Source organism: Pelophylax lessonae, assembly GCF_965119305.1.
Source record: "Pelophylax lessonae genome assembly, chromosome: 9".
Classification (NCBI taxonomy): domain Eukaryota; kingdom Metazoa; phylum Chordata; class Amphibia; order Anura; family Ranidae; genus Pelophylax; species Pelophylax lessonae.
The window spans coordinates 212,641,063-212,653,841 of record NC_138776.1 but is presented as its reverse complement, the minus strand read 5'-3'; the positions used below and the strand labels follow the sequence as shown (position 1 = coordinate 212,653,841).

The 12,779-nt window shown below is 41.5% G+C and overlaps 1 protein-coding gene across 2 annotated transcripts in view; it reads right to left on the bottom strand.

The window, feature by feature from the left end:
• The window catches only part of CDHR1 (cadherin related family member 1), a 233,238-nt gene that overhangs the window by 125,429 nt on the left and 95,030 nt on the right, over positions 1 to 12,779 (bottom strand). For both annotated transcript variants that reach the window (XM_082268497.1, XM_082268498.1), the window contains exons 7-8: positions 6,566 to 6,682; positions 854 to 997 (exon numbers count right to left, since the gene is read on the bottom strand). In XM_082268497.1, the coding sequence (XP_082124623.1) occupies positions 854 to 997; positions 6,566 to 6,682 (261 nt within the window). The remainder of the gene's footprint in view (positions 1 to 853; positions 998 to 6,565; positions 6,683 to 12,779) is intronic.

The window sequence follows — 12,779 nt, the reverse complement described above, 5'->3', positions numbered from 1 at the left end:
CCTTACATTCCTGTCCTCAGCCCTCCCCCCCCATCCCCCATCTTCAGATTCCTGTTCAGCCCCCCCTCCCCACCCCCCATTTTAATATTCCTGTCCTCAGCCCCCCCCCCCCCATCCCCCACCTTCAGATTCCTGTCCTCAGCTCCCCCCCATCCTCAGCTCCCTGTCCTCAGCTCCACCTTCACAGCACCCTCAGCTTCCTCCACAATCCACATTACTCACAGAGGGGACAGCAGAGGAGTGGACAGAGCCGCATGGATGGCCGCAAGCATGAAGCTGACATCAGAAGCAGGACAGCTCTGGAAGGAGGGCAGGATCTGCACTACTTTTCCAGGTAATCAGCTTGTGATTGGTTGCTAGCAACCAATCACCTGCGAGTTAACTTGAAGTCCCGCCCTCCATTCCGGAGCTGTACTGGCTTTAATATCAGCCTCCTGCCTCCTGAGTCCTGCCGTCCATGCAGGGGCTTGTTCAGGATGGCTGAGCAGGCTCCTAAAAGGCAGCATGACACTGCGCCCCCCCAGATTTTGCGCCCGGTGCGGCTCGCCCCCCCAGCACCCCCCACGCTACGCCACTGGGGGGAGCAGCTCTATTTTGAAAGCTGCTGCTATTTAATACATAGCAATTCCCAGCTGTCATTGTGATAGCTGGGAATTACTAAAACTAGTGGTGGGCAGCAGCTGCAGAAGATGAGAAGTAGGGAATAAAAGATACACTTTGCTGCATTTTTTTAGGGTGTATCTCTTACGTCTATTCCTTAAGGTCCTTAGGTGGTTATACAATTACAAGAGTATATGCTATTGTAACTTGACAATATATTTTATAAGCACAAAGTTATCAACATTTTTCTTACCAGAGTGGTATCCTCATAGACATATCCATAATAAGGTGTACCAACAAATATTGGTGGGGAGTCTTGTACATCTTCAACATTAATGGTAACTGTGGTAGTTGACGTAAAGACCTGGTACTTTCCACGAAGCTTTCCACCTCCATCCTTTAAATTAAAACACAGTCAATGATATAAGACCCATCCAGTGTAACAGCCAAAAGATATATGACTAAGTAAGAGCCTGTGTGCTTTTCTTATGTATAGGTAGGTGCCTTCCTTAAGGGTTACAGTTGACCATATCTACAATTATGCTATGTTCACAAAAAGAAGTACTCAAATGTAGTCAGAAATTACTATCATATGTGTTTTGTTTCTCTGTGAATTTCGAATTTTCTTAAAGCGGAGTTCCGATCCCCCCAAAAAAATGAAAAGTCAGCAGCTACAAATACTGTAGCTGCTGACTTTTAATATTAGGACACTTACCTGTCCTGGAGTCCAGCGATGTCGGCACCGCAGCCAATGTTTCCATCGGCTGTCGGGTGCTGCCGACGCCATTGCCGGTAAGGGAACCCGGCAGTGAAGCCTTCCGGCTTAACGGGTGGGTCCCTACTGCGCATGTGCGAAGCGGGCTGCGCATTCGGATTGGTTTGGCAGTGGGGGAAGGGGAGGGGGCCAAACCTCCGAGGGACGGCGCCGCAGCGCCGTCTCCGGGAAGTGGGGAAGGGTACCTGCCAAAAACAGGTACCCGTTCCACCCTCTCCCCTGAAAGGTGCCAAATGTGGCACCGGAGGGGGGGGGGGAAAAGCAAATGGGCGGAAATTCCACTTTTGGATTGAACTCCGCTTTAAATGTTTAAAGATGAGCTTCGGGTATTTAGAAAAGACACACATTATTGCAGCTCAACATTCAAAAATATATCACTATTTTTTTTAATGCAGCAGGGAAAATACCTGAATTTGATTGGTACCAGCCTCATACAATTTACAGTACAGCAGAGCTTGGACTGGTGGAGGGAGAAGCAGCAAAAGGAGCTACTCAGTTGTACTGAAGAACTCATGTGCCATCAAGGGACATAATAATAAGGGGAGGCCGGGTGACAGAGAGGCAATCTGGTCAGTCTGTTGTTTCTCCATTCGCTGGCAAGTCATAGGTTGGGGTAGGAACAAGACTTGTAAGGGTAACTTAAGAGCAGCAGAGAAAAAACAGGTCTTCTTCCCTGCCAGACATGGATGTGCCTTGTGCCATGGCCATGTAAATCTTAGGCCTGGATAGACAGAAAATACACATGCAGGTAAAACAACTTCCTAGTATGTATTTCAACTGTGAGTTCAACTTTAATAAAACTTTCAGTGGCAAGTGCAGCTCAATAAGCTCTATATTCTATTAAAATGCTTTTTTTTTATATTCCTATTTTGATAGAGTAAAAATAAATGTCAAGCATCTTTTGATATTAACAGAGACTCCCATGAATACAGTAGTTCACCAGAACTACCCTGGCAAACTCAGGCAAGCAATTTGGCAACAGGCAAAGTCTATACACTGACAGATGAAAAAAGATTATGATAAATATAAAAAGCAAATAAAAGAAAGTTAAAATTATGAAATTATGCATAAACCCAGAAGCAGGTCTACACAGAATATAATGAAAACATTATAGGATAATGTACTGTACGTATAATTAAACAGTACACAAAAGTAGGTATGAAGAATGCTAAATACCGTAGAACTTATAATGGCATATATCAGCATCTTGGAGACACAAGGGAAAGCAGGTGAAAATCTGATGAAAATGAAGGCAAATCCCACATTTAGCTACAGTCATAAGGAGCAGCTGTCCCCAATAAAATGTTAACCTCCCTACCCCAGAAAAATGACAATTGACACCTTCAGCCATGCACCTCAAACAATTAACACCTTTTCCAGACTTCATGGTAATCTGGTTATTGGATTAGAATAGGGTGGTTTTGCAACTTCACAACTCCTGCCATGTTCTCAGACAGGCAAAATCTGTCTTGACACATTCCATGGTAACTGGATTATTGCTACTTACCTGTGAGTTACCAGTGAGGCTTTAAATACTGGGATATTATAAGACACTCATTAGCGCTGAAGATACCACTTGGATGAGCGATACATCTTTAACATTACAAGTCCAGTTGTATGTGACTAACCAAAACTGCATATACCTGCACTGACAAAATGAAAACCTTTACAAAAACATACCCTGTCCTCCTGTTCTGGTAAAAAATGGAATAATTTTGCAATTCCCAGTTTCTTTCCTGTTGACAAATGGCCACTATGGCAAATAGTGAATGTAAGTCTTCCCAGTAGGGAACAACGACATCAATAAACATCAGACAAAAGTTCAACCTTTACATATTCTATTCCAAACATGAAAAAGAGATTTGTTTTTGTCCCTTTAACAGGCAATACTGAAAATCTAATACATGATAAAGAGTACTGAGGCTGTTCTAGATTTTCCAGCAATGTGTAGATACTGTGGCATTAAAAGTAAGGCACAAAGTAAAATGTGCAGTCAACATTTAAAGTGCTTCTAAAGGAATAAGTATTTTATCTTACTGCATTCTTTGCATTAAGGTAAAAAACCTTCCATGATCAGCTTTCCCCAGCCACCCCCCCCCTTAAAAAATGTCCTGGCACCTCTTTTAATCTAGTGCTGTGCCCATCTGCAGCAATGCCACGCTATTTTCCTGGGTTTACATTGACTCCAGCTGCTGTCAATTCAAATCCTGTTCCTGTGAGCAGTGGCGACTGGTGCTCAAAATTTTTGGGGGGGCGCAAGAAGTAAAATGTAATAGGTATTGGTTCGCGGCAAAAAACACGGTAAAAAATTGCGTGACTTTGACGTCACACAAGTGTGAAAGGGGCCTTCAGTAATCAAGGAACCCTCCCCACCCCCCCACACACACACACCTGTACTCAATCAGTGTCCACCATCAAGTGGATATAGGAGGAGTCCCCTGTAGTGCATTTGCACATCCTTCCCAGCAAGGAGTATTATCTCCAAGGGTTAGGCTGGATTCATCTCTTTTTCATGGATAGTGTAGGACCCACTGATAATGGGGTACTTTGACGCAGTAGTGGGCTTGAGCACGATATGGCCATATGGTGGGACCAAACCCCCATTTTTATTTATGGATTGTCTTCAGATTTGGTAGTTATTTCTTTTGCATTTGCGCGCTATTCTTTTTTAATATACATGTCTTTTGGTTCATAGCTGCAGCAGCTTTAGAAATACATGGGTATGCTCCCCCAAATTTTTTGCCTGTTTATTATGTATTCGGTCTGACCAGACTATCGAGGTTGAGCAACCCTCCCCACCCCCCCACATACACACCTGTACTCAATCAGTGTCCACCATCAAGTGGATATAGGAGGAGTCCCCTGTAGTGCATTTGCACATCCTTCCCAGCAAGGAGTATTATCTCCAAGGGTTAGGCTGGATTCATCTCTTTTTCATGGATAGTGTAGGACCCACTGATAATGGGGTACTTTGACGCAGTAGTGGGCTTGAGCACGATATGGCCATATGGTGGGACCAAACCCCCATTTTTATTTATGGATTGTCTTCAGATTTGGTAGTTATTTCTTTTGCATTTGCGCGCTATTCTTTTTTAATAATCAAGGAACAGTGCCTTGAAAAAGTATTCATAGTTACCCCTTGAAATAATCCACATTTTGTCATGTTATTTACAACCAAAATCGTAAATGTATTTCATGTGATAGACCGGCACAAACTTCAACTAATACTTTATAAGCAGTTACAGCAAACAGATTTGTTCCTTTTGGGATAAAGGTTTTACATAAATATATAAAAGCTGATCATTGTGAGCACCTCTGTCTGTGTAAATAGTTTGTCAGAACCTTCTAACTGCTACATCTGCAGGACAGCTTGTTCTGTTGAAAACAATGAACTTACTAGCAGGATCAGCAGGTGAAAATAAAGAAACGAATTACAGGTCACTATAAAAAAGTCCATTCCCTCATCCAGGACAGGGAAGGTGCCACTGGCACTGCCCACTCTGCTATTAGGGATGTCCCCCCCCCCCTATGATAATAAGGAGTCCAGACAGCCTGCTGAGCCACCCTCCCATTCCTAGACTGTGTGACCATCAGTGATAACTATTAAAACTGAATTAAAATGTGGCAAGTTTACTCAATTTACCTTTGTGTGAATCTAGGAATGGGAGGGTGGCTCAGCAGGCTGTCTGGAATCCTTATTATCATAGGAGGGGGGGACATCCCTAATAGCAGAGTGGGCGGTGGCAGTGGCATCCTTCCCTGTCCTGGATGAGGCCAGAACTACTACAAGGACTTCCCATCATGCCACCAGTCCATAACCATGATGGAACCATCTTATACCAGGCCGCTGTGTGCCATTTTCTATTAATAAATATATAGTGCCAGGCCAGCAGCCTGCTTAGCAGTGAGTGTACACAATATAAGACAGTGCAGGCCAGGCCAATTACATTGTACACAGGTAACGTGCTATGCTATGCTTATATTAAGTACACTGCTAAGCAGGCTGCTGGCCTGGCACTATATATTTATTAATAGTAAATGGCACACAGTGGCCTGGTATAAGATGGTTCCCAATTTCCCATGTATATATATATATATATATATATATATATATATATATATATACATACATACAAAGACACACTGTTTGCCTGCATATTTCTCCTTTCTTGATGAATACTCATGGATCTCTGCTGTCTACTGTTACCTACGCCCTCATCCAGCCCCCTCCAGCTCTGCAGCTCTCCTTGGTTCTCCAATGAATCACCCCTCCTCCCTTGCTGGCAAATTCTCACGAGAGTGAGAGAGAAAGCTGTGGATGACGTCATTAGCCTAGGCTAATTACCAGGCAAGAAAGAGGAAGTAGGCTGTATAAGGTATTTACTGGGAGAAAAAAAAAATGTTTTGCTATCCAAAGTTAAAACAACAAGGGCAGAGGATTTAATAGATGGAAAGATGAAACAAATGACTGATGCTTTAAGGTAAAAAAACCTTCTTCCTTTACAACCACTTTAAGAACACAAAGTTGAATAGAATGTTTTCTTTTAAAACTAGAATTTAGTGTCACACACATTAACAAGCAGAATGCTGTCTAATTGCCACCAGGTAGAAACAATCTCTTTCTTGATCCATTAACGATCTACTACATTGAATTATAGATTTATGTCTAATGAAGTACCCTAGAACTAGGCTTCATGATTTACTAAACAAGTTCAACAAAGTCTGGGAACATTGGCACACTTTTAATCTTTCTACTGAACAAGCTTGAACAGTGTCCTACCTCACCCCATCCATATAACCCCCATACTCTGTCCCTGTTTGTACTCTACTATTTGTTCTCCTATCCTCTCTCATCTTGGCTTTCCTTAATATTAATATTTAATGGTGGCTTAAAGTGGTTTATTTATCATGCATAATACTTATACTTCCAAAAGAGTTTATGAAAGAATAAAAGGCATAAAACTAAGCTGATTTTGAATTAAATGCAATTCCAAATTGCACTGCAACCACTGGAAAGTAGCACCAACCATTGCCTTTGAAGAGAGACTCTATATGATATGCTGCTCCCTTCCTATGTTTTTCACTCAGATGTCTTGTCACGTTGTCAACTTTTTCTTCCACGATTAATTTCTCTGTAATTGTTAAAAATCAGTAAATCAATAAGCAACTAGAAACAATTAAAATACACACCTTAGCTAATACTGTGACAAAATGAGTTCTTGATTTTTCAAAGTCCAAAGACGCCCCATTTTTAATACGAAGAACTCCACTATGACGATCTACTGTGAATTTGGAACTGTGTAAGTTCTGCAAAAAATAAAATAATGTTTCAAAATATTTGTTACATAGTAAACCAGGTTGAAAATGCTCATCAGGTACAGCCAAAAGACTAAAATTATTAAAATAAAAACACCTTACATGCTTAGAACCCTAAACCTGAAGTTATTCTACAGGAAGGCAAAAAGCCCTTATTAAGTATGATTTGATTCGTTCTTACAAGAAAAAAAAATCCATACAGATCTCCCAATGCAAATGAGATACCTTTTTTAATATTCCATAGTGATAATAAATAATAAACATAATGACTAAAACCAACTGTTTTACTGTTTTTACTAAGGTTACTTTTGCTTAGACGCTTTAAATGTCTTCATTTAAAATAACAGAGTGGGTCTCAAACTTATTTATTAGTTCTAATCTTCCTTGATGCAATCAGCCAAATTACTGACAGTTAACACAAGTAAATGAAATGAAAAATAGATTTAAGGTATGGTTTACTACCTTGCAAAATTACATTTACACCCACCACACAATCAATAAACCATATCAATCATTAGCTAATCATCAGAGGGCCATGTAACCTGCTATTAGGTAAAGCTGTTAAACTTAAAAAAATAAAAAATAAATAGAAAAATCAAACTGGGATAGTTTTTTGACAAGAAGACTCCTAAACAGGTCTAGGTGGATGATTTACCTTAGAGAGATAGTAATGTCTATTACACCGCATTCACACTGAAGCGGCACAACTTCGGGGGCAACCTGTGAAGTCGCGTGCAGCGTGACTTGCACGGACTTCATAAAATTAATGTCTATGCAAGTCGCTCCAGGTCGCCCCGAAGTAGTACAGGACCCTTTTTCTAAGTCGGAGCGACTTGTGTCGCTCCTATTAGAACCGTTCCTGTACCACACAACAGAACGCGACGGACCGCGACTTGTCAGGCTGACGAGTCGCCTGACAAGTCGTATTAGTGTGAATGGACTCTTATACTGATTATTTTTTTTTATTTGGATAAAGTAAAAAAACACTGACATCTTCTGTCACTTTTTGATTATTGTCCATAACCCCATATACAGTATACTGTCTGCATGTCTATAACCCCATCATTTGACAAATGGCTTTAGTGGGTTGGCACAAAGGTATACAGCAGAGCTGGTATGTTGCACATACAGCAACTGCAAATGACCTCCAGTGGTACTAACAATTCATAAGGAGTGTTTGCCTTACAGCACTACAAAGTTTTTAAAAGACCTGCAAACAAAATTGGGGAACTATAACAAAATACATTTTTTTTAAACTGTGGTTATTTTGCAGGGCAAGTTATTTGCCTCTGACTCACAGCCTAGGCAATGTAATGATTTTTTTTTCTTTTTTTTAACTACAGGAAATTATTCTAAAGAGCTTTGACGAAGATTCATGCTGAAATGCGTCAGATGTTTGCTTTTTAACCGCTTGCCGACTGCACACAGTATATTTACTGCGGCAGTCAGCCCCGGCCAGGCAGAGTGACGTAGATCTACGTCGCTAGCCTGTGACCGCCTTGTGAGCCAATAGCGGGCGATCGCGCGCCCGCTGAGGCACGCGCCCGCCCCGGCTCGTTCACTGAGCAGTCCGCGCGTGTGACCGGCGGACCCGATGTCCGCCGGTCACACTACGATCGTCGGTAGAGAGGGAGAAAGTCAGGCGGCTTATGGGGAATTTCATATAAAAAAAAGTGAAAAATATTGTTATTTTTGCAAAATTTACGCTCTTTTTTGTTTATAGCGCATGATCAAAAAATCCACCAAAAGAAAGCTCTGTTTGTGGGAAAAAAAGGACGTCAAATTAGTTTAGGTACAGCGTCGCACAACTGCGCAATTGTCCGTTAAAGTTACGCAGTAAAAAATCGCAAAAAACCCCCTGGTCAGGAAGGGGGTAAAATCTTCCGGGGCTAAAGTGGTTAATGTTCAAATGTAGCCAATAAAGTTTTGCATTAAGGGCTTTGGAGTTGCCGGTGTTCTATCAGAATACTGCTACCCATCAGAAAATGCAACAGAAGTGATGTAGCAAACAAAATTGCTTATTGTGCATGCTTTATACATTCCAACATGGCCGCTATGTGTTTCAATAGGTTTCCTGACAGAAGATGAAGGCGGCTGTGGATATCTTCTTACACCCAGGCAAGTCTTCAATTTCTTTTTTTTTTTGTAGCAGTTAACTCACCGCGACTGAGTGAAAAAGTCTATTTCACTATAAAATCAGTTTGGCGCTGAGCAGTGCGGGATGTACCAAGATGGCCGTTGCCACCTTCTGCCTGCAGGCTTGTCGCTGTATTTAGTAGAATACTCACATAATAAAAATGTATTCATGTATTAATATATTTTATTACTGTATTTTCTGGCGTATAAGACTACTTTTGAACCTCGACAAAAATCTCCCAAAAATGGGGGGTCGACTTATACGCCGAGTATACAGTAATATCTCCAAGGTAACCCAAGTATAAGTATTACCAGTAGATGTAATCTCTCAAGACACTGGCTGTGTGGGAATCCTGTACCGGTATACCGTATGTACCGTAGCTTTGGCTACATACAGTGTACCGCGCTAAGCCAATCAGGGAGAGCGATGCATTATATTACTGAATGCAAAGCCTGCTCGGATTGGCGGAGTAACATCAGCCCGCCTCTCTGACTCTGCCAATCTGAGCAGGCTTTGCATTCAATAATAGAATACATCACTCACTGTGATTGGCTCAGCGTGGTATACTGTATGTAGCCAAAGCTATGGTGCATACAGTATACCGGTACAGGATTCCTGCACAGCCAGCGTCTTGAGATTACATCTACTGGTAATACTTAGGGTACCTTGGAGATATTATGAGAGATTACATGTATTACAGTACTAGGGTACCTTGGAGATCTATGAGAAATCTGATCTTTTTCAATGGTGTTGCCTTGCTTCAGAAGGGGGGTAGTCTTATACAGCGAGTATAGCCCAAAACGTTTTAACTTGAAAATTAGGGGGGTCGTCTTATACGCCCAGTCGTCTTATACGCCGGAAAATACGGTATATAAGGAGAGTTTACTGCTAAAATAAGAGTAAAATTGAAGACTTTCCTGGGTGTAAGCAGATGTCCACTGTGGCCTTCATGTTCTGTCAGATTAGGAAACCTATTGGAATGCATAGCGGCCATGTTGGAACGCACGGAGCATGTGCAGTAAGCATTTTTTCCTCAGAATGTCCCTTCTGTTACATTTTTTGATGGGTAGAGGTATACTGACAGAACACTGGCTCTTCTCTCTTATATATAGGAAATGATTCTAAACATACACAACTAATAAATAAAAATGGTAAACTTAGCCCTCAAAGAAATTATGAGAATAAAACAAAAGTTTTACAATTCTGAAATTCAAATAAGAACTGGACAAAAATAATGTATAAACCAGGCTCAATGTCATATCTAAATAGTCCAGCACAGAAGTCAATGAACATATGATTGTAAATCAGCCTACATTGACACAAGCTTGTCTATATCTCGAAATAAACCTTCTTTTTCTTTTTTCAAAGGCTATTTAAGCACACAACATTTTTTCAGTAGCTTCTACTAAACTGCATTCACAGCATTTAATAAAAAATCTTTTCATACATTCTTGATATTTTATTTCCATAATGGATTTTGTTACTATAGCAACATCAGATACAGCTAGAGTGTAAATTTATATGTGAAGAAGAAAAGGTGTGAGTTCTTATCAGCTGATAAAACCTCAGGAGCATTAACCAAGGAAGTGCCACAGAGACACACACTATTCCCATGATGGTAAAAGCCAGTTATTACTTGAATGTTCTTATTACAACTCTCTTTAAAAGGAAGAAAAACAAACAAATAAAAACTAAAAAAAATTGCACAATTTTATCTGCTTATACTTATTGATCGTATTGCTATTTCACCATATTATCTTTAGAACAAAATCATACATTTTCATGATTGTTTCCATCAGAGCCCATTCATACTTATTCAGTCCAACATACTGGCATCACAGCATGTTATGTCACTTCTTAACATACATTGCATTAATCCAGGGCCTGGACAAGTGGTGGGCAGGAGGGAAGCTGCCCTGGGCACTGTGGTATCATGTGAGGTGGGGGGACACTGCAAGGAAATTGGTGGGGAGGATTTGTGTTAGGAGGGGAAATTGGGGGGCAAGGGGTAAGAATTTTTCTAGGAGGGGAAATTAGGGGGGTGTGCTAGGAGTGGTGATTAAGGGGATGTGTGTTGGGAGTGGAAAAGGATTTGTGCTTGGGAAGGCAGGAATTTGGGGGGGGGGGTTGTAGAAGAGGTGATATGGTAGAGGGGGGAGGGGCATTGTGGTGGGAGGGCACATTTTTTTTGGGGGGGGAGAGAGAGGGTGGGATTTGTGCTGGTAGGGATGATTGGGATGTATTTCTGCCAGGAGGGGAAATTGGGGGTTCTGGAGAGAGGTTGTGAAATTTGAGGGGTAGAGGATTTGAGTTAGGAGAGATGTTTTGGATTTATTATTTTTTTGGGGCTGGGAGGGAGGGGACAAAGATTTGTACTGGAGGAGGGGGAATTTATGCTTAGCGGGCAAGCATACAGATCAGACCAATTTTTTTTTGGGGGGGGGGGTTGCTGACAAATAATGCTCATACATCTTGGGGGGGCACAGTTTGGCATGTTCGCCTGGGATCTAGATGACCTTGTCCCGACACCGCATTAACCACTTCTGAATGGAAGGTTTTACCCCCTTAACCACTTAAGCCCCGGAAGATTTTACCCCCATTCCGACCAGGGGGTATTTTGCGATTCGGCACTGCGTGAATTTAACGCACAATTGCGCGGTCGTGCGACGCTGTACCTAAACGAATTTGACGTCCTTTTTTTCCCACAAACAGAGCTTTCTTTTGGGGGTATTTGATCACCTGTGCGATTTTTTGATCACGCGCTATAAACAAAAAAAGAGCGTCAATTTTGCAAAAATAGCAATATTTTTCACATTTTTTTATATGAAATTCCCCCCAAAAAAAATGTAAGAATCAAAATTTTTAAAAATTTTCGGCCAATTTGTTTTATGCTACCTATGTTTGGTAAAAAAAAATCGCAAAAAGCGTATTTTGATTGGTTTGCGCAAAAGTTATCGCGTTTACTAACAAAGGGAAAGATTTTTGTCATTTTTGTTGTTTTTTTTTTTAACGCGTAATGGCGGCGATCTGCGATTTTTTTTGCGGTACTGCGACATTGCAGCGGACAGATCGGACCCTTGACTGACATTTTTGACACTTTTGGGGTTACCAGTGACATTTCTACAGTAATCAGTGCTATACATATGCACTGTTACTGTAAAAATACACTGGTAGTGAAGGGGTTAACTTTATTTGGAAGGGAGGGGCTGTGTGTGTCCCTAGGGGCGTGGTTTCTACTGTGATTGGCTGTGGCTCTAGCTGTAAGGACACTGATCAACGGATCTACATACCAGATCCGTTTTATCAGTGTCTTTGCAGCGAGGAGAATGACAGGCAGTTTGTTTACACAAGCTGCCTGACATTCTCCCTCTCCCCCGCCGATCGCCGAGTGGCCGGCGGACATCGGGTCCGCCGGTCACACGCGCGGGGGGTCCGTGACCACGCGGGAGCGGGAGCGCGCCTCCGGGGGCGCGCGCTCGCTCCCTAGACCCTCACAAGCAAGCAACGTAGCCCTACGTTAGTTTGCCTGTGAGGGGCTGACCACCGACGTAGATAGTCGTGCGGCGGTCGGCAAGTGGTTAATGACCAGGCTATTTTTTACAATTTGAACTGCGTGACTTTAACTGGTAATAGCGCGACCATGCAATTCTGTACCCAAACAAAATGTATGTCCTTTGTTTCCCCACAAATAGAGTTTTCTTTTGGTGGTATTTGATTTTTTGCTATATAAATTAAAAAAATACTGCAAATGTTGAGAAAAATTGACATTTTCTTCTTTTGTCTTAAAAAAAATATCAAATAAACTCAATTTTTGTGATACATTTAGGGAAAAATGTATTTAGCTACATGTCTTTGATAAAATTGGATACAATTCTTTGGGATTGCACCTTGATGTGTATCCATATTGTTAAGTCTATGTTGGGACATGATACATGGATTTATATGTTTCCT